The sequence below is a fragment of the Lampris incognitus genome, chromosome 4 (genome assembly GCF_029633865.1).
Source record: "Lampris incognitus isolate fLamInc1 chromosome 4, fLamInc1.hap2, whole genome shotgun sequence".
Lineage (NCBI taxonomy): Eukaryota > Metazoa > Chordata > Actinopteri > Lampriformes > Lampridae > Lampris > Lampris incognitus.
Window position 1 is genome coordinate 27,502,607 of NC_079214.1, and position 23,021 is coordinate 27,525,627.

The following is a 23,021-nucleotide window of genomic DNA, read 5'->3' on the forward strand; positions in this document are numbered from 1 at the left end:
GCCAGGTGCCTGCCACACCTCAAAGGATGCAGGAGATAAAACAGAGCACGGATGGGGATCTGCAGCTCCAGACAGTGTTGGGCTTCATCCGACACGGCTGGCCTGAGTATGTCGATAAAGTGCCGGAGACAGTCAGAGACTTTTATCAGGTGAGAGGGGAGTTATCTGCGGTAGATGGTTTAGTCATCAGAGGCAGTCGTATCGTCATTCCCACAGAGATGAGGGAGGTGATCTTAGACAGAATACACGACGGGCACCAGGGGATAGTTAAGTGCAGAGAGAGAGCTAGCCAGTCAGTGTGGTGGCCCAAAATGACAGAGCACATTACAACAAAGATACAGCAATGTCAATTCTGCAGAGAACACAATAACACACAGAGAAAAGAGCCTTTAATGTCAAGTGAGCTCCCATCCAGACCATGGCAGAAAGTTGGCATAGACCTGTGTGAGTACAAAAAGCAAAACTACTTGATAGTGTCTGACTATTATTCCAGGTTTTTGGAGATCCTAAATCTACCAACAACTACTAGCAGTCAGGTTGTAGCTAGGCTGAAGGCTACATTTGCACGTTTTGGTATCCCTGAAATTGTAGTTAGCGATAATGGGCCACAGCTAGTTTCAGAAGAGATGAGGAGGTTCAGTGAGGATTATGATTTCATCCATGTGACTTCAAGCCCACACTACCCCCAGAGTAATGGACAGGCAGAGAGGGCTGTTCAGATAGCCAAAAGCATATTAAGGCAGGAAGACCCTCTCCTCGCCCTGTTGACATACAGAGCTACACCCTCTTCTTCCACTGGAGCCAGTCCAGCGGAATTGCTCATGGGTAGGAGACTCAGAACCACCTTACCCACATTGCAGAATAACCTGAAACCGGCCTGGCCTAAAGAGGAACTGATCAAAACCGCTGACGCCGCAGCCAAATCGAGGCAGGCTTTCTACTACAACCGCAGGAACGGCGTGCGGACACTGCGCCCACTGAACTCGGGTGACGCAGTACTCACCAAACCTGATGGACAGAAAACATGGACAATGCCAGCAGTTGTTCACAGTCAGAGCTCCACTCCCAGATCCTACATAGTGGAGACAGCTCAAGGTGAACATTACAGAAGGAACAGGCGCCACCTGTTGGCTACACCCAAAACACTCACCTCTGTCAGCAGGGATCCTGACCATGTCACTCCAGGGGAGAGTGGAAACACGGATGAGTCCCGAGCAGCAGAAATGCCAACTTCCACACCATATGTTACTCACTCTGGCAGGGTGAGCAAGCCTGCAATCCGGCTGGATTTGTGAGGCGTATGGACTTGTGTATTGTGGGGGGATTTTTTATTTTTTGTGAAAAGGGGGGTGATATACAGGTTAGAAAATCATCTTAGAGGGGGAGATGTAATGAATGAAAGGTCACGTGTTTAACTTGACCTACTCACGGGTGTACGTGCAGTGCGTGTGACGTATACAGGAAGTTAGAAGCGCATGTTATGAAGGTTGTATGTCGGATGAACGCTAGTAAAAGCTACACAGTTAAGAACCTACGAAGTCGGCTCGTTCTTGAATTATTCTTATGTCAGTAAGACAAGGCGTCTACGGACATTACAACTGTAGTGGACGCCATGGCAGTAATTAGCCCCTTTACGAACGACAACAGCATTTTCGCAACTCATTATGACCGACAATCCATGAAAACAGGGTGAAAACACGCAAACTTCGCAATGTTTTGATTTTAGCTCCTGTCGAACAGTAATGGCGGCGGTCCAGTGACGTCACGTTACGTCATACACGTCGCGAACGTCATTGGTACTTCTGTACGATCTCTATTCTGTGCTCTAGTAGGTACTAAATCTACTTTGGCTAAACCTGATGTTATTTTTCTCTGACTATTGACAATTCTATAGTCCCGCCATCGCCTCAGGTTAAGAGCCTGGGTGTCATCTTGAACAGCACATTATCTTTTGAAGCTCACATCAACAATGTTACTCGGTCTGCATACTTCCACCTATGCAATATTAATCGTCTTCGCCCGTCGCTTACACCTAACAGCACCGCCATACTCATTCACACCCTGGTTACATCCCATATTGACTACTGTAATGCTATCTTCATTGGTTTTCTCCTCAAGTGTCTTCATAAACTTCAATTGATCCAGAATTCAGCTGCCTGTACCATTACCAGAACTCCTTCCATAGATCATATCACTCTTGTTTTTCAGCAACTCCACTGGCTCCCTGTTAAATACCATATTGACGTCAAGATCTTGCTTCTCACCTTTAAGGCCCTTAATAACCTAGCTCTTTCATATCTTTCCGAACTCCTTCATATCCACACGCCCTCCCGCACTCTCAGCACCCTCCTCTTCTGGTCTCCCAACTCACTACACCATCAGCCCGTTTGACTACCATGGGGTCTAGAGCTTTCAGTCATTCTGCCCCGCATTTATGGAACTCTCTCCCACAAGACAGTCGCAATACTGACTCTCTTTCAACCCTCAAATCCCATCTCAAAACGCATCTTTACAAATTGGCATATTCAGTCTGATGCACGCTTCATTGAGTTTTGTGCAGATGATGATTTTATACTTAACTTTTGTATTAACCTTTTTATTGTCTACCTTGCTTTCTTTTGATTTTATGCTGTCTGATATAGTGCTGCTTGTTTTTTTAACTGTGTTCTGTAGGGTGTCCTTGAGTGCACTGAAAGGTGCTCACAAAACAAAAAAATAAAATAAATGTATTGCTGTCATTTTAACCAATTGTCGTTCTATCACTGTATATATCTGTTGAATCACTTCATCTCTCCCAGGATCACAGTGAATACAGACATTTTCAACAAGATCCATCAGTCTGTACCAGTATTCAGGCTTTTTGACCATTCATCGATAGCTCTAGAAATGCTCTTCTTCAATTACCCCATCTCATCCCCGCTTGCTTCTCTTCTTCGATCTCTTAAAGACTTCCTAAATTATGGGCGTCCGGGTAGCGTAGCAGTCTATTCCGTTGCCTACCAACACGGGGATCACCGGTTCGAATCCCCATGTTACCTCCGGCTTGGTCGGACGTCCCCTATAGGCACAATTGGCCATGTCTGTGGATGGGAAGCTGGTTGTGGGTATGTGTCATGGTTGCTGCACTAGCGCCTCCTCTGGTCGGTCGGGGCGCCTGTTTGGGGGGAGGGGGAACTGGGGGGAATGCGTGATCCTCCCTTGTGCTATGTCCTGGTGAAACTCCTCAATGTCAGGCGAAAAGAAGTGGCTGGCGACTCCACATGCATCAGAGGAGACATGTGGTAGTCTGCAGCCCTCCCCAGATCAGCAGTGGGGGTGGAACAGCAACTGGGATGGCTCAGAAGAGTGGGGGTAATTGGACAGGTACAATTGGGGAGAAAAAAGGGGGGGACTTCCTAAATTTATTTTTGGGATTTTGGCATTTCTTCTCAATTTGCACAAGTTTCCCCTCATCCATCTCTTAGTCCTGGTGCTGTTCCTTGTTGTCTAGCTTGTGTACCACCCTGAAGGCCTCGAGGAACTCAGTGAAGTCTATATTGCCGTCCTTGTTGAAGTCAATACTGCGGGCCAGGTCATCAATGGCTTCGTCGTCAAGTTCAACCCCCAGGTGGGCACTAAAAAGACCCCAGGTGTGACGAAACTCTTCAGTGGAAATCAGACCTGTGAGTAAACATCTCACAGTCACAAAAACAATAGCGCACACACACACACACACACACACCATTTTGAGGATCAGATTGCAAACTGTCAGAGTAGGCACACCTCATTACCTGAATGGTCTTTATCTATTATGTTGAATATTATCTCCAAGTCTGTTCTGTATCTGAACAATGTCTCAGCCAGGCTTGGCGTGACCTTGAGTGGGGAAAAAAAGAGGGAGGGAAAGAGAAAGAAAATGGGTCAGTACTAGGGGGTTCGACGATTCACAGATTCAAACTAATGCACCGGGTTTAATGTGTAAGATACAGCTACGTCGATTAAGATCAGTTTGAATTGGGCAAAAGTTGGGAGGGAATAAAAAAAAAGAAAAGAAAAAAAGGACATCCGGGTAGGGTAGCGGTCTCTTCCATTGCCTACCAACACGGGGATCTCCGGTTCAAATCCCCGTGTTACCTCCGGCTTGGTCGGGCGTCCCTACAGACACAATTGGCCGTGTCTGCGGCTTAGGATGTTAAAAGCAGGCCTGTCATTTCCATCCACTTCATTTCAGTTGAAATAAACTTAAATGATGAAGCCAGTTTTTGAGTTATTGCTGCTATAGAAGGTATGGAAACTGAATGTAAGCAAAATGGAATGGCTTAATCCTATAAATAAATTTGACTATTGCACTGAAGTTGGACTTATGATTGACAGCTGATAGGAATAACTCATATCTACAATTGCCTGACAAATACAAATGAGATTTACTAATTTAACAGACATTACATTACATTACATTACATTACAGTCATTTAGCCAACATTTTTATCCAAAGCGACTTACAATAAGTTCATTTAACTTAGGAAATCAGGAGAACTACTAGTCATCAGAGGTCATAAGTGCATCTAAACAAGCATCTAAGAGCAAACCAGTGCTAAAGTAAAAGCACAAGAAAGAGATTTTTTTTTTAATGACTGAATACAATAAGTGCTAAGAACAAGTAACAGGGTAGTAGTTCTTGAAGAGGTGAGTTTTCAACCTGCGCCGAAAGATGGGCAGCTCCTCTGCTGCCCTGACATGAGTGGGGAGTTCATTCCACCACTGTAGGGCCAGGACAGAAAAGAGCCGTGACCGGGTCGAATGGCAGCAGGGGCCTCTGAGGGACGGGGCAACCAGGCGTCTTGAGGCAGTAGAGCAAAGTGGTCGGGCGGGGGTGTAGGGCTTGATCATGGCCTGGAGATAGGAAGGAGCTGTTCCTTTCACTGCCTTGTAGGCTACCACCAGAGTCTTAAACTGGATGCGAGCAGCTACTGGGAGCCAGTGTAGGCACATGAGAAGGGGAGTTGTGTGGGAGAACTTAGGGCGGTTGATCATCAGACGAGCTACAGCTTTGTGAACAAGCTCCAGAAATCTGATGGCCGACGCTGGGGCGCCAGCAAGGAGGGAGTTGCTGTAATCCAGCCGGGAGATGACCAGAGCCTGGATAAGCACCTGTGCCATCTCATCCTGATGTTATAGAGGAGAAATCTGCAGGAGCGAGCAACTAATGCAACGTTTTTAGCAAACCACAGTTGGTCGTCCAGCATCACACCCAGATTCCTCACAGTCCGAGTTGGCGTCACCACGGTGTTGTCAATGGTGATGGGCCAGGTCTAGGTGTGGGCAACCTTTCCCCGGGAGGAACATCAGCTCTGTCTTGTCCAGATTGAGCTTCAGGTGGTGTGTTGCCATCCACTCCGAGATGTCAGTCAAGCACGCAGCAATGCGTGTCTACTTGTGTGTCAGAGGGAGGAAAGGACAAGATCAGCTGGGTGTCATCGGCATAACAATGGTAAGAGAAGTCATGCGAGCGAATAACAGAACCCAGGGATGTCGTTTACAGGGAGAAAAGGAGAGGACCCAGAACTGAACCCTGTGGAACGCCTGTAGTCAGTTTGCGAGGCTCCGACACAGATACCCTCCATGTCACCTGGTAGGAGCGACCCGTCAGGCAGGTTGCAAACTTTGAGAGTGCAGAGTCTGTGACACCCAGTCCCTCGAGGGTAGAGAGAAGGATCTGGTGGTTCACTGTGTTGAACACAGCTGACAGGTCCAGGAGTATCAGGACAGAGGAGAGAGAGCTTGCTCTCGCAGAGTGCAGCGATTCTGTCACTGCAAGGAGGGCCGTCTCTGTCGAGTGACCCACTTCAAATTCAGACTGGTTGGGGTCCAGGAGGTTGTTCTGGTGGAGAGTGTTAGACCTATTGCAGGTCTAACACGCTCAGACCTATTGTAGCAGTGTTTGCATAAATTTGATGACCCTTGCTGGTCTAATAGTGCAAAAGAAAGAATTTTGGGGATAGGCAACTCAGCTTTTTTTATATAGTGCAACAATTTAATGGGTTTTTGCTGCTTTTGCCTAGTTTTTAGGCTGCATATATATTAAAGGTGGCCTTAACTTTTAGTTTCTCAATTTTGTTGGTTTTGTCCTCATCCTTTTATCGGTTTTAATTTGAAAACATTCAAAAATATCTAAAGATTTGGTAAAAAAAATAAAAAATCTAATGCTAGCTTCAGATATTTCTATTCAATGTTTTAACCGTGCCACAATAATGTTTTTGAGTTCAAATATCTCAATTTGGGGGCTTTTCCAAGCAAATATTGATGTATGTGATCGTTTGCGATTACATCAGCATATATATATATATTTCTGCCACCCTCTTGCCACCCTATGAATGTTTCTCTAGATCTGCCCCTGATGTGGTAGTCTGCAGCCCTCTCCGGATCAGCAGAGGGGGTGGAGCAGTGACTGGGATGGCTCAGAAGAGTGGGATAATTGGCCGGATACAATTGGGGAGAAAAAAAAGGGGGGGGATCAATGTGGGTGTCAATGTATCGAGAAAGTCTGATATGACTCATGCATGTTTCATTTTTTAGCATCTATTCATTGCTATTGCTGTGCCTTTCACATTGTGTTTCTTTCATCTATTCTCCAACGTTATCTCCTTAAGTAAGCTTGTCTCTCTCTGCCTGTCTTCATGATACCGCATCGCTTATAGATTTGGGCTGACTTCGAGTTTTATGAGAAAGCTGGAAAACCTGATAAAAGTTTGTGGCAATATCCAGAATCTGCCAAACAGCAGTGAGATATACAGGCGGAACTATAGCATTAGTAGAATTAAAATAGAAATGTTGACACCATTGAAAAGATGGCTGAATCGAATCATATCAATCTTTTGGCTGCTAAAAATGGGTGTACATACATTTAATCGAGATCTGCACACCCTGTGTCAGCAGTTAGTCACTAAACAATGCAAGAACATGGTTTTCATTATGACCTTGTCTGAGGCCGAGATTCGGCAGTCCTGACCTGTGACAGAGGAACCCCGGAGCCCACGTCCTCGAAGCAAGACTGATACTCAATACTGCCATCAGTTGCCAGGTGTACCAAGTGTGGACGAAGTGTCCTCCAGGGCAAGTCCAGCCTCAGTACAGACTCCAACACCTGAGCCCATTCGCTGACTGTAATGCAGCCTGGATTTACACATTCATGTGTAAATATTCATACGTACAGAGCAGAGTTATGTGCCAGCACAATCATAAACACACATGTAGATGAATACATACTGAATGACACAGAATGACAGCTTTGGCAGAAATATCCTACCCGTGTTATTCTGGTCATACTGCTGGAAGTCAGCCATCAACTCAGAACGATGAGCAAACAACTTTTCTTGCAAAGCCCTGAGAGCAGAGCCCTCAGCCGCTCTTACCCTATGTACACACACACAGAAAATGGAAATTTTTGTTTTTACGCATGTAATTGCTTTTAAATCACCTTTGATGCAGACTCAGAACTTCACCAGGTGCCTACCTCTGTGTGAGGGTGAGCTTGCGTGTGGCACGGCCAACCTGGTACTGGTAGAAACGGGGCACAAGTTCTCTTCCGATTTTGACATAGGCACCACGGTTACTGCCCTCCTCATAATAATTAGAGGCTGAGAAGATGGTGATTACCTTTTGCGCACGCGCGCGCACACACACAGACACAGACACACACACACAGACACACACACACAGACACACACACAGACACACACACACACACACACACACACACACACACACACACACACACTTATCTGGTTATCTGTAGATGCCAATGAAAGCATCACCAATTAGAAAAAAGTAATCCATTTTGTATGACTGACTAGCAACAACTGTTTGATTGCAGGGTTACCTTTCCGCCATGACAGAGCTCATAGCCTTCCTGTTTGCATTCATGAGAGCGGATTAGCAGCTGCAGGCCATGGTGGAGCATAAGTCTTTTTGTTACATCGGGGCCGAAGTAGCAGCCTCCTCCTCTGAATGTGTTGTGGCTGCAGCCCTCATAGGGTTTAGGATCACTCCACAGTATATCCACTACCTGGTTGGGAGAGGGGGAGAGAGGAGAGGAGTACGGGAGATGGAGATAGAATTGTGTATGTATCAGGGATGCCAACAACTCGCTTTTTGACGAATGTCGCTTTTTTCATGTCAATTTGGGTGACTTGTGTAAATCGTCCAGATATGAAGAGTTTTTTTGGGGGGGGGGTGTATGGGTGACAGACGAATCTCCTTAACAATTCCAACAGCGTATTTCTGCCTCGCTCATATGAGTGAACTGCATTGCGCAAACTCAACTGTCAGAACCTGTTGCGAGGACCTCACGTGGTTGTTTTCTCTCTCCCTGCAATGTGCGGCTCATTTTGAGTGGCAAGTGGCGAAATCACCTGAGTTAAGGAAATTCGCTTATTTCTGTTGGCTGATGAATGAAGAAAATGAGAGAGAGAAGGTTGGATGATGTAGGGATAGTGAATCAGGAAGTGCAGTGGATTAGCAAGGAGGAAGTGAGGGCAGCTATGAAGAGGATGAAAAGTGGAAAGGCAGTTGGTCCTGATGACATACCTGTGGAGGCATGGAGGTGTTTAGGAAAGATGGCAGTGGAGTTTTTAACTAGATTGTTTAACACAATCTTGGAAAGTGAGAGGATGCTTGAGGAATGGAGAAGAAGCATACTAGTACCAATTTTCAAGAACAAGGGCGATATGCAGAACTGTAGCAACTACAGAGGTATAAAGTTGATCAGCCACAGCATGAAGATATGGGAAAGAGTAATAGAAACTAAGTTAAGAGGAGAGGTGACAATTAGCGAGCAGCAGTATCATGCCACGAACGAGCACTACAGATGCGATGTTTGCTTTGAGAATGTTGATGGAGAAGTATAGAGAAAGCCAGAAGGAGTTACATTGTGTCTTTGTAGATTTAGAGAAAGCATATGACAGGATGCCGAGAGAGGAGGTGTGGTATTGCATGAGGAAGTTGGGAGTTACAGAGAAGTATGTAAGAGTGGTGCAGGATATGTATGAGGGAAGTGTGACAATGGTGAGGTGTGCGGTTGGAATGATGATGGGTTCAAGGTGGAGGTGGGATTACATCAAGGATCGGCTCTGAGCCCTTTATTGTTTGCAATGGTGGTGGACAAGATCAGGCAGGAGTCTCCATGGAGGATGATGTTCGCGGATGACATTGTGATCTGTAGCGAGAGTAGGGTGCAAGTTGAGGAGAGCCTGGAGAGGTGGAGGTATGCACTGGAGAGAAGAGGAATGAAAGTCAGTAGGAGCAAGACGGAATACCTATGCGTGAATGAGAGGGAGGACAGTGGAATGGTCAGGATGCAAGGAGTGGACATGATGAAGGCATATGAGTTTAAATACTTGGGGTCAACTGTCCAAAGTAACGGGGAGTGCAGTAGAGAGGTGAAAAAGAGAGTGCAGGCAGGGTGGAGTGGGTGGAGAAGAGTGTCAGGAGTGATTTGCAACAGAAGGGTACCAGCAAGAGTTAAAGGGAAGGTTTACAAGATGGTAGTGAGACCAGCTATGTTATATGGTTTGGAGACAGTGGCACTGACGAAAAGACAGGAGGTGGAGCTGGAGGTGGCAGAGTTGAAGATGCTAAGATTTTCACTGGGAGTGACGAAGAAGGACAGGATTAGGAATGATTATATTAGAGGGACAGCTCAAGTTAGACGGTTTGGAGACAAAGCAAGAGAGGTAAGTTTGAGATGGCTTGGACATGTGTGGAGGAGAGATGCTGGGTATATTGGGAGATAGATCCTGAATATGGAGCTGCCAGGGAAGAGGAAGAGAGGAAGGCCAAAGAGGAGGTTTATGGATGTGGTGAGGGAAGACATGCAAGTGGCTGGTGTGACAGAGGAAGATGCAGAAGCCAGGAAGAAATGGGAATGAATGATCCGCTGTGGTGACCCCTAACAGGAGCAGCCAAAAGTAGTAGTAGTAGCTTATTTCTGTTGGCTGACTATTTTATATGGTTTTGACTTCTATCATTAGCTCTTTAGTTTATATAGTATGTCTAATGTTATTGTACTCTGTGTCAGAGCAGCTTCTCTTACACTAGAATTCCACATGTAAAATGAACTCGACGGATGGATGGATGGGTTGAATTTATATAGCGCTTTTCCAGCTGCAAAGCCAAGCGCTATCCCATTCATTTAGTTGGCCGTACAGCGAGAAAAGTTGAAGATGATTTAACTTTATGCAAATGAATACGAAATTCCATCGTACCGATTTAGCTCCTTATCGGTACTGTAGTCACACCAACATCTTTGGACGAGCTATGCTAGCTCTTGTGGTCTAACGTGTTAGCAGTTCTAGAAAATTCCACAATAGTCTGAAGGCACGTCAATTCTCTTCGGAACAAGTGTCGCACATTTTACAAGACAAGAAGTGGACATGTAGCGTTACAGTGAAATCTTGGATGTTAATAATTTGGTCATCATGCCATTTTGTTACCAGCATTCAATTGCATTTTCAGAATGGGAGAATTTGGCTGACTTTTTCAACAAAGTTGGAAAAAAAAAAGAAGGATGCACTCTGCACAGAAATTAATTATGGCAACAGGGGCAAACATGCCCTGTTGGCACTGTGAGATAGACATCCACAAACAGAAAGTAGCCACAATCATAACAACACAATAGCTCCTCAGAAAGGAGAACCCACTCCCAGCAACCCCCAAAGCAGCTGAAAAGATCAGGGAAGTGCTATGCCTAAACTACCAGTACCTATGTGTGATCGCATATCCAATGCAGAGGTGGGTACGTTTTGCATGCGTGTGTGTGCGTGTGTGTGTGTGTGTGTGTGTGTAGAGATGAGTAGCCAACAACATTGACCTAATGGTATTATGCAATGTGGGAGAAGCTTCTTCAAAGCAAACAATAATTTAATTTATATATTTCAATCTATTACTAAAAAGTAAAGAAAAAGAAAACCCAAGAAAAATGTGTTTGCCCCAATTAATGGAGGTAAATGAACTCGGCTAAAATCACTTTAAATGAGTAACCTATTATAGTTTAATCTGTTTTCTAGGCAATGGTCCTGGCTGTTATCACCGAACATCCATCCATTATCCAAACCACTTATCCTGCTCTCAGGGTCGCAGGGATGCTGCAGCCTATCCCAGCAGTCATTGGGCGGCAGGTGGGGAGACACCCTGTTATCAACAAACATTCCCTACCTTTATCAACTGTAATTTTATGTTAGTTTAAACAAGGAACTTAAATCCTGTTATTAAATGTTAGTAATCTCAGTTAATTGTGGTTCAACAGTGTATATATGTATGTATATATTTATGTATGTATGCATATACCTAATAACCTATAAACCTTGTCAGCATCATTCCATTAACAAGCTCATTTGTCTGCATATTGCTCTAATTGGATTTTTGTGCAAACATCCTGTGTGAGTTGTATTGTTGGTTATACTTGGGTTTATTTTGTGCATAGTTGAAAGTGTTCATTTTAAGTCTGAATAGCATCCCATTTCTGTGAAAGTTATTAATACATTGTATTATCTTTGTTTTCCTTTTTGAAGGTATGACTAAATTAGGGAGGAAGAGCCAAGTGGTGAAGATGATCTGGGTTGATAACTAAAAAGTGGACCTGCACCTCAGTGTGTACCTTGGTGTACTCCCAATACTGAAGGAGTATGTGAGTGTTTCTTTTATATACAGTGTATGTATATACAAGTCAGTTTTTTTCCAAGGCAACATATAGAAATAACATGCATTTTTGTAAACAAAAGCTGGTTCAGTATTTACTGAAACTTACCATTTCTGTGTGCATTTAAGGGAAGTCAAACCCTGGTCCACAAGCTATATGACAAGCAGGTTAAAGTGTTTGTCAACTTTCTTGCTTGCTTTATTAAACCTGAGTATCTGAAGTTGTTGCCCAAAGCATTGTTGGAATTGGACTTGGCCAACTGGACACTGTATTCCCAGATCTAGATTGGGAAAGTGGCAGAAAATCTGGCAGCAGCCCATCTAAAACACCCGGTTAGTGTGTGAAATAGTGTGTGAAATAAATTAGTTTGTATTAAGAATGCTTTTAGTATTAACATTGATATGTTCTGTCCCTGTGAAATTGTTTGTGCAACAATAGTGTATATTGTATTTACTAATTGTTATACTCAACTTACTTCGAATTAAATCCTACTATCAAATCCACTGTAGCAACCCCTGGGAAACAGGGAACAAGCCAAAGAAGAAATACTCTACTTACTTCATTCATATTGAGTGCTATCTAGTGGTGGAAAGAGGCCAGGTTACTCTAACAAAAAATTGTTTGTTGGTAATTTTAGTTTTACCATGGTAATTATTGTATAAATAATTTACCATGGTACAGGCCCTATTTAAACATTGTCTTGCTTGATGTTGACTAGTACAGGCCATAATTTCACTGATAGCTTTAGTATTGAGAAACTTAGCGCTGTGCTGCATCCATGAACCATAATAGGAATTTAGGATACGTAGGAAAACGTGTTTATTTATTTATTTTTTTTTGTATTTGATATGTTACAGATCATCAGGGTTCCTTGAGAAGGTGGGCAAGGCCTACATGGCTGGTGGTAAGTACATGCAGGTGAAATTGCCACTTAAAAGTAAGACCCTACAAGAGAAGATGAAAAATTTGGACAAGTTGACAGAAAACTGTGCCAGAACATGAGGTCTGCTGGAAGAAGGGAGAAAGCACAGAGAGAGGAGAGGTTGTTGGAGAGAAGAAGGAGACAGGTGGAATATGGCTGCAAGAAAACATGTGCAAGTGCACAAAATAGCAAGAGGACTGCACAGGAAGAGGAGAAAGAAGCACGGCTGAAACATGCAGCCAAGTAAAGGAATGCAGCTAGATGTAAAGCCCTAGAAACCCTCCGAGTGAAGGCAAAGAAGAAGAAGAAGTCCTGATGGATGCTTAAGGAGAGGACAATGCTGGACATAACTGAACTACATGTAGTTAGTTATTTTCATTTTCGAATTCTGAAAATTAAAAAAAAATTAATTTACTGCTTAACAGTCTGTCTCTTATAGATCTGAGTATATTGAATATAATTTCTTATTTATCTAAGCATATAGCGCAGGCCTTGGTCACATGGTTCTATGATATTACGCTGTCTTTTTTCCGACTTTGGGTAGCTCTTTTCACCATACATATGTTTGCATCCCTGATGTATATATTATGATAATTTCTCATGTAATCACTTTTCAGACCTGTTTCCACTCCCGTTCATACAGAGGAGGTGAAGGAGGCGATATATTAGAGAGGGAGTCCAGAAAGGGCACTTGAAGGACATCTGTACAGAAAGCCATATTGGGAGAAGAGAAGGGGTGTGGTGAAACGCAGGTTGGAGTACAAGGGGAGCAAAGTGAAGAGGAGGAAGAGGAAGAGGATGACGAAGAGGAGGCGCTGTCTTGTCGGCTGACACCATAGCGCCTCTTCCTACAAGAAAGAACACAGGAAGACCTGTCATTTTTAGCAGGGATGTACTTTATTGAACAGCATGAAAAAAAGATCTGCTATTCCATTAACATGAAAAAAGCAGATTTAGTCATACGAGATTATGTGGTGTTATACCTCTGAGTTGGGGTCCTCCGGCTCTTGGTTTGACTGTGACTGCTGCATGGACGAGGGCTATCCGCCAGTCTCTTTTTGTTCTGTTTGCAGGACCTGCTGATGTCCAGCTGATCCAAACTATGCCGGGGCAATCTCAGTGCAGACTTCACCTTAAAGTTGGAGGGGGAGAGAGAGAAATGGAGGGGGACAGCATGAGAATGAGGATATTAAGTTTTACAACAGATATCTGATCTGACAGTTCTCTAATTTAAAGTTATAAATGACATTTTGTTTTGCAGACAAACAGGTACACATAAATCATACTTGGTGCAAATTTGGCAATACAACTAAATAACCATACATTGAAATTAGTTGAATAATACCTATACTAAAAGTCTTAGTAAAAGTGAGAAGAGGCAGGTTGAGTGTTCTTCTCTTTCCTCTAACCTTGTGCCTTTCAATGGAGCTAAGGAAGTCAAGGTCAGTCTGGTCTGAAACTCCCCCATGAACAATCAGGACCTTGCCATCTATCACTGTGGCCACAGGAAGAAGACTGAATATGTCCTGAAACAGCCTCAGAATCTCACGGCCATGGGTCTGAACAGAGTAACACCGTGATAGATTCATTTCACCACTTGTGAGCCACTTGGCCATAAATGGTGACCCCATTATCTATCTATCTATCTATCTATCTATCTATCTATCTATCTATCTATCTATCTATCTATCTATCTATCTATCTATCTATCTATCTATCTATCTATCTATCTATCTATCTATCTATCTATCTATCTATCTATCTATCTATCTAGCCATCCACCCAGCCATCCATCCATATTCACAGAAAGACAAGCAGACAGACAGAACATTACAGATAGAGAAAATTATATGAGATTGCATCAATATACAGGGGGCAAAAAGAACAGTACAACCCACTAACAATACAACAATTTTTTTTTAAATTTCAGTTTGAATTCATAGTCTAAGCCTGATCAATGTATTGATATACACAGAACATGCATTTACAAATGTCCAATAAATATGTACAGAAAAAGTGTTGGCGTATGGGCAATTGTACACTGTTGTGTTCTGTAATCATCATATACCAAACTTTAAAATAATTAAAAAAAAAACATCAATCATACTATGTGGCCTTGGGAGCTTTCGCTATATACCTTGTACTTCTGCATGACTTCTTTTGTGAATCCATATCTGGAGAAAACAAACAGTGCAATTAGGAAACATCACGATGCGAGTATGATGATTGTTCTCCATCGCTACAGCTCCTGGTGTCTTCTCTCAACAAATGAGCTGAATTAACTCTCCGCTTGTGTCTTTGTAACATTACCAAACGTTTCATTCCCTAATTACAAACCAATCTACCAACCTGAGGTTCATGATGTGGTCTTCATGGTTTCCTCTGTTTAGATGCATGTGGTCGGGGTAAAGCAAAAGGTAGGCAAACAGGAGAATGACCACCTCCACTGACTTTTTCCCCCTGTCCACAAAGTCCCCATTAAACAAATATGGTGTCTCGGCAGAGGGAAGGCCATTCTAGACAACATCGTAACACAAAAGCAATCGAAAATCACAATGCAAAAGTCAGACCGTCAGAAAGTACAAAGGTTGCCTGATCAATTGCCTATATCTTGAGAAATTATTTTCTGGGATTAATCTTTATATCATTGAGATATAGTATATGATGCATGATAAAATTGTACTTTTCTCATAAGTATTCAAAAAAAAAATTATTTTCCTAACTTATTTTCATATTGTTGCATTGGGCCTGTTTTAAAATTTCTGCCAGAGGGGGGATAATAATCTGCAAGTAAAAGCTTTAATGACCGTAGCAAAATACACTTTACCTTGTAAAATATGAGAAGTAAGTCATCAAGCCGTCCATGGAGATCGCCTGTATCGAATGAAAAATCACAGAAACCGACAAAACAGTGTATGTTTTTATTTTGGCCACAGGTATTATTGGGTTTAATGAGGTGAGGAGAAGGAGTCTAATACTTTATCAATGTGCAAATTCACAAGATCTCCATTAATAATGACAACAATAATTTATACTGCACACCTGTGGTCAAACTACAAAACAGCAAGCTTACAGATGCTTAGAGTAGCTTATAATGATGCAATGAGAATACTACTAAAAAGACCTAGATGGTGTACTGCAAGTGAAATGTTTGTGGATGCAGGATTAAGTACCTTTCAGGCTCTTCTAAGAAATCTTATATATAAATTTATTTGCTGGCTCAATGACTCTGATAATGTAATCATCATGAGTTTAACTAATATAAAATTCAGTGCCACATGCTTCCAATCCCGGTAGTGGGACCACTGGTATAGCTGCCTTCTTATAAGACACTGATTTGTTCCTTTTATGTTATTTTATTGTGTTTACTTCATGTATTGACTAGGGTTTATCTTTTACCAATGGTTCTTATCTTTAATGGCTTAATTCTTTCATCTCTTTTTTTTTTTTACCTTGTTTTTGTTTGTTATGGACCCTGAGTCTGGAATAAAGTTTTTGAATTGAAGTGATAATAACATATGAAAGGGCGGCACGGTGGTGCAGTAGTTAGCACATTTGCCTCACAGCAAGAAGGTCCTGGGTTCGAGCCCCAGGGTAGTCCAACCTTGGGGGTCGTCTCAGGTCGTCCTCTGTGTGGAGTTTGCATGTTCTCCACGTTTCTGCGTGGGCTTCCTCCAGGTGCTCCGGTTTCCTCCCACAGTCCAAAGACATGTAGGTCAGGTGAATCAGCTGTACTAAATTGTCCCTAGGTGTGAATGTATGTGTGTGTGTGTGTGTGTGTGTGTGTGTGTGTGTGTGTGTGTGTGTGTGTGTGTGTGTGTGTGTGTGTGTGTGTGTGTGTGCGTGTGCGTGTGAGCCCTGTGATGGCCTGGTGGCCTATCCAGGGTGTCTCCCCACCTGCCACCCAATGACTGCTGGAATAGGCTCTAGCATCCCCGAGAGCAGGATAAACAGTTTGGATAATAGATGTATTACATATAGAACTTTATCTAGACACCCAAAGTGCTTCACAGTGAAAGGGGGGAAACTCACCTCAACCACCACCAATGTGTAGCACCCACCTGGGTGATGCATGGCAGCCATTTTGCGCCAGAACGCTAATCACACATCAGCTTCAGGTGGAGAGGGAGGAATCATTGAGCGAATTACACTGAGAGATGATTAGGTGGCCAGATGGAGAGAATCAGGTTGGGAATTTTGTAAGAACACCAGGGGATCCACTACTCTATGCGATAAGTGACATGGGGAACTTTAATGACCACAGTGAGTCAGAATCTCGGTTTAACGTCTCATCTGAGGGATGTCATCTCCTACAGCACAGTGTCGCCATCACTGCACTGGGGCATTAGGATTTTTGTTGTTTTATTAGGATCATAGGGAAGACTGCCCTCTACCACTCCCAACAGCAACTCATTTTGCCGAAAGGTCTCCCATCCAAGTACCCGAGCCCACACCTGCTTGCTTAGCTTCTGTTATGCAGCAGAGCCAGGGCACACGTTGGTATGGCTGCTGGCATTACTGGCTCCCTTCCTCTTCAAGATAAAGTCTTAGTACTCTCGTACATGACATCTTTTTGCTTTAAACAGCACTATATGTGGCAAGTTCACTACCAAAACAGCACATGGCAGTGGATACACAGTAGTACGGTATGTCAGATCTTAATGATCGGATTGATAAAAATCTGCCTAGATGAGGAACAGAAATGAGGTAATAGTAACTTACCGCATATAGTGATCTCATTGGCATAGGATGTAGACAGATGAATGATATTGGGCATCTGTTTAAGGAGTTTCTTGGTCTCATACAGCAACTGCAGCATATACCTAGCATGGAGAGACTGTGGAAAACACTGTTGTCATGCAAGTATTAGTGAGTTCCGGAGGCTAAAAAAAAAAAAAAAGCAATGAAGCAAGTTAAAATAATGGGTTAAGATACAACATGTTAAGGCAAAGAGAGACCTCACTGGCATTAAGAAAATGATGCTTGTTTCAGGTCATTTTCACAATGATACTTTAAATTCCTGAGTACAAAAACATTTTCATTTCTATTTCCCGGGAAAGTCTTTCCATGCAAGTCAAATTCCATGTCAAGTCAAATCAATCATATCAGTCACAGAAAGTTGATTCAGTTCATCTGTGCGATGTTGATTGTGTCCAGATGAATTGATTCAACTTTCTGTGATTTTCTTACCTAGGTTATGAGCATGCATAAAGATGATCAGGTATTAGAGTTCAAATTTTCGATGAGGAAGGGTAAACATGAGACACAACGTGTTAAGAGAAACATATTTGAAGAGCTGGGAGCCGAACATTAAAAACCTATATCTCTGCCCTTTTTTTGGGGGGGGGATTTCATTTCTCCCTAGTTGTATCCGGCCAATTACCGCACTCTTCCGAGCCATCACATTTGCTGCACCACCCCCTCTGCCGAGCCGGGGACGGCTGCAGACTACCACATGCCTCCTCCGATACATGTGGAGTCACCAGCCGCTTCGTTTCACCAAGGCTGGATTATGGGCCAGGCATGCCGGGCGAGTGCCCTGGGGCCCCAGACCACGAGGGGCCCCAAAAGGTCAGGGGTATTGTGTTCGTGTATAGTAGGGATCCCCAATCATACCCTACAAGGGACGTTTGTTCCAACCCTGCATTGCGATGCAGGGCCAAAGCTAGTCTCTATTGATGCGGGGGCCCCAAGCTACAGTCTACTGATGCAGGGCCCCAAGCTACAAAGTCTCTATTGGTGCTGTGAGCTGGTATTCTCATCTGTTTGTTTTGTGATTCAAAATTGTGTTGTACTTTGTAGTCGTCATCGGAATCCCATGCAGATTGGCATAGCGTTGACTACCATGTTGGGTATTTGCATTAGTTTTACACTTAACAATGTTTAGTATTGTTTGTGTGGCCTATCTGACGGGGCGGGGGGGGGGGGGGGGGCAATGGACGTGCGTGCCCTGGGGCCCCCTGGTGGGTTTATCCGGCCATGCTTTTCACCTGGCAGTGAGGAGTTTCACCAGGGGGACCTAGCATGTGGGAGGATCACACTATTCCCCCCAGTTCCCCCTCCCCTTGAACAGGCCCCGACCAACCAGAGGAGGCGCTAGTGCAGCAACCAGGACACATACCCACATCTGGCTTCCCACCCGCAGACACAGCCAATTGTGTCTGTAGGGATGCCCGACCAAGCTGGAGGTAACACAGGGATTTGAATCGGCAATCCTCGTGTTGGTAGGCAACGGAATACACGCCACCCAGACGCCCGGCCCTGCTTTTCTTTATTAGTAATGCATATAAATCTTGATTGGTTGGTATCGTTCTTGAAGGTCTGTCCTCTGTACCTGCTGCTCTTTGAAGGCGGCGAGAAGGGCATTCGTGTGAGAGACGGAGAGAGGGAAGGATAGCCGGGGTCCATTGTAGGACTCGGGCACAGGGATACGGTCATAGCAGTTGTCGCTCTCTAGCCAGGGGTCAACCACAGGCTCCAGCAAATGAGAGATCAAGTCTGAAACAAAACCATGCAGAAGGGCTAAATATACGGCGCTCGAGTGTGTTGCGCCTCACAATCAAGTCTAACCGCGGCACTTGTTCCTCTCTTCAAATCTGAACCAAGTGAACTGAGCAGGAAGATGAAAAAAAAAAACCTTTTTTTTTGAGGGGGGGGGTGCCATAGACGTGAACTGGATTCTTTCTGTCAACAAATAAAAAGGTTGGCTCGCAGCACTACAGAATATCAATTAAATACCCTTTTTATTCTCGCCTCGTGATTTTATGTATCTGTAATCAACAGTTTTGTATAACATCTCACCCCATGTGACCTCACGATGTCATATCACCTTCCACTTCAGTCCGCTTATGAGAACCAGCAGACTCCTAATTTATTCAGACAGAGTATGAAAGGATCCGTAAAAGCACTCTCATTTCTCTCATCAATCCGCTTCTCTTACTCTTTTCATCTCTCACTCACATGCACATACACACACTCACAGACCTTTGCTTCTCTATAGTTATAGGGACGCTCATTGACTGCATTTGTTTGCTCATTCCCTAGCCCTGACCTAAACCACCAGAACTACATGCCTAACCTTAACCCTTACCCTGATATTTAACCTTGTCCTAGTTCTAACCATAACCCTAAAATAGCAACTTCGAGAAGTAAGAACCAGCCAAAATCTCTTCAATCTGCAAAAATGTCCTTAGTCTTATGGGTAAAAACTCAAATTGATGTGCACGCGCACACACACACACACCAAACAACAGAGGACCGTTTCCCTGCATTATTTATATGGTCCCCTTTATTTATAATCCATTAGAGTGGTGTAGACAAATCATAGGACCGGCACTTGGTAAAAGAGCATTATGTTTGTTTAGCTTGATGAGGTCAGTGCAGAGCCACAGCTGTGGATCCAACACATTGGATTCCACAGCCACGGTAGTTGCTAAGCAACAGGGTACACACATCGGGGGTTTTCTGGACCAAAATACAGGAGCCTGACTAGCAAAACCTATGTTAATCTGATGGAAACACGTTAACATTTTTTTCTGAATTTCATGTCACAATATTTAGTTACAAGCAAACAGGTGAGAAGCATCGGTATAACACAATGTATACCCAAAGTAAACCAATGAGAGATTGAGCTCGAGGTGTTATTTGTGATGTAAATACATGAACAAGAGGCCAACTCTCTTATAAAACCCTAGTGAATAGAGTTACGCTATGGCCAATGCAGATACAGAAGACAGTGAACCAGCCCTGAAATGCATCATGCAAACCACAAGAGCTCCACGATGAACCGTGACCAACATAAGAGATGACCCAACTTACAAATAATGAGCAGGTTTTCTCAATATCATCAAATAAAGGTAAAATAAACAGTGCTGCAGCAAGCCCTGCAGTAGGCTGAAATGAAAAGTATGATTTGCAGGAAAAGGAACAAAATATCTCCTCGGGATGTTTTCAAAATAAAGATGTAATAGGGGCCTTTTTGTTAGGAAACAACACATTGTGCCCCCCCCCCCCATATTTCTCATCTAATTGAATAGTGTGATTTTGCCCTTACATGGCATATTATTAATTTGAATATAATGTCAACTATGGGGCATTTTGGGAACGTAAAGGGCTATTTTCTTAACTCTTCTGTTAGTGAGAGGTATGTCCTCCTCCTATTCCCCATTAAACTGGCCTATGTTCATAGCTAGGCTATAAATGAAAACGTACTGGGACTCCTCACCTGGCCCATTGCCATTCAGCTGAGTAAAGTTGTCCAGCATAAAACTGAAGAAACTGGAGAGCTGAGGAAAGACATGACATAGGCCTTAGCTACAACATGGAGCCTATTTCTATTGCACTATGAATTGAGATGGTAATATAGATTAGCCTTTACATGCACCAAGTTCTTGGAAAACGCATGCTTTCTAAGCCGAGAACTGCTCATGACAACGATCACCTGCAGTTGGTCCTGTTCTCCTGCATATTCAATGGACTGGAAGATGTTCCAGGTATACCTGCGTCTCATCTCAAGACGGGCCATGTAGCGCCGGTACCATCCTTGAATCAAAATGGCCGCCTTCATGACTTGTGAGGGAAAAAAAATAGATGAATAAATTTCCAGCCTAGTTTCACTTTTTTATATCAACTTAGTGTATGGGCATGTAAAATACATAAAATATATCTTGCACAGGAGTTACATGCATACATACATACATCACATGTGCCAAATCATTCCTCATTCAAAGCCTTCTCACAGAAATGGTTTACCTGATGACCTTTGACCTTAACACTTTGTTGGTTGTACAGAGGGTGGGAGGGTTTTTTGTCCCCCACCCCTTTTTCTCCACAATTGTACGTGGCCAATTACCCCACTTTTCCGAGCCATCCCGGTCGCTGCTCCACCCCATCTGCCGATCCGGGGAGGGTTGCAGACTGCCACATGCCTCCTCAAGTACATGTGGAGTTGCCAGCCGCTTCTTTCACCTGACAGTGAGGAGTTTCACCAGGGGGACCTAGCGCGTGGGAGGATCATGCTATTCCCCCCCAGTTCCTCCTCCCCCCGGGAACAGGCACCCTGACCGACCAGAGGAGGCGCTAGTGCAGCGACCAGGACACATACCCACATCCGGCTTCCCACCCTCAGACACGGACAATTGTGTCTGTAGGGATGCCCGACCAAGCCGGAGGTAACACGGGGATTCAAACCGGTGATCCCAATGTTTTTTTTTTTTAAATCTTTTGCCTGTGAAGCACTTTGAATGACTTCTGTGATGATAAGGTGCTATACAAATAAGCTTGCCTTGCCTGGCCTTTTCTGGCCTTGCCTTGACTTGCCTTGCCTTGCCTTGGAAGGCAACGGAATAGACCGCTACACTACCCAGATGCCCTGGGCGGGGGGTTTAGTCTTTATTTTAACTGTATGCCATGCTGGAAAAAGGGAGCAGCTAAATGTATAAAATGTGAAAAATCGTGCACTTTGCCCCCAAAACACCACACACACACACACACACACACACACACACACACACACACACACACACACACACACACACACACACACACACACACACACACACACCATTCATAAAACAGAATAGTCTGTAGATATAACTAGTCTTACTGAGAGCAGGGCTGGGATTCTTCACTATTTCATCTGTGTGGAGAAAACTACACTTCAGCATGAAAAAGGGTAATTGAATAAAATCACGTGCAAGGTGAGAGAGGGAGAGAGAGAGGTAGTGAACAAGCAAGAAGAAAGAGATAATAAGTCACAAGGGAAGAGAAAAGGAACAAAGGGACATGGGGGGGAAGGGTGCAAATTAATAGAGCTTGCAGAAGAAACACAACTAATTAGAGAGAGAAACAAAAGAGGGGATAAAGGAAAGCAGTATTTGTGAACATTTTTGACATCACTTAATGGGGTGTTAAAAGATTTTAAACAGAGTTTCAACAAATCGCACTGAAAAAATCCTGCCGGTTCAAACAGGGAGGTGGTGGCGGAGAAAACTGTGGAATGGGCTGTGTGGATTTACTGATGTCTCCAGCCTCCTCATCCAACAAGTCCAATAACCAATCAAACATGCAGGGCACTTTGGAGGGGGGGGGGAACGCTGTCCATTCAGGGAAAGCAGTTGATAATTACAAAACAGTAAACAAACCACAAGTCTTTACCTGTCTCCAGCCTTCTTCCTCGGGTCTCTGTGGCAATGGAGGTGCCACAGCCCATAATGACGAACGAGGAAGTTAAGTGGTCACATGGGTCTGTATCTAACAAGCCCGTGCCAGTGAGTCAGCTGCAGCAACAAGATCTATAGGGTATAGCACAGAGTAGCAGAAATGGTTCATGGTGACCATAGTGTACTTGTAGTGGAGACTTATTGACAATCCTGCCTTGCTGCTTTTGTGTTGACTGTGCATTGCTCTTGATCTGCACTTGTAAAA

General features: G+C 43.8%; 1 protein-coding gene across 1 annotated transcript; it reads right to left on the reverse strand.

Annotated features, from left to right (window-relative positions):
* Positions 1-3,417: 3,417 nt before the first annotated feature.
* ppef1 (protein phosphatase, EF-hand calcium binding domain 1) lies at positions 3,418-22,806 on the reverse strand. Its single transcript, XM_056278925.1, has 18 exons — positions 22,752-22,806; positions 22,201-22,233; positions 21,037-21,164; positions 20,821-20,881; positions 18,931-19,094; positions 17,319-17,433; positions 15,424-15,470; positions 14,946-15,112; positions 14,734-14,770; positions 14,006-14,155; positions 13,580-13,728; positions 13,216-13,444; positions 7,859-8,044; positions 7,493-7,635; positions 7,286-7,392; positions 6,989-7,152; positions 3,771-3,855; positions 3,418-3,660 (listed from the first exon to the last, which is right to left on the reverse strand). Exons 1-18 carry the CDS (start codon positions 22,804-22,806, stop codon positions 3,461-3,463), a joined length of 2,220 nt encoding a protein of 739 aa, XP_056134900.1. The 3' UTR covers positions 3,418-3,460.
* Between the last annotated feature and the right edge of the window lie 215 nt (positions 22,807-23,021).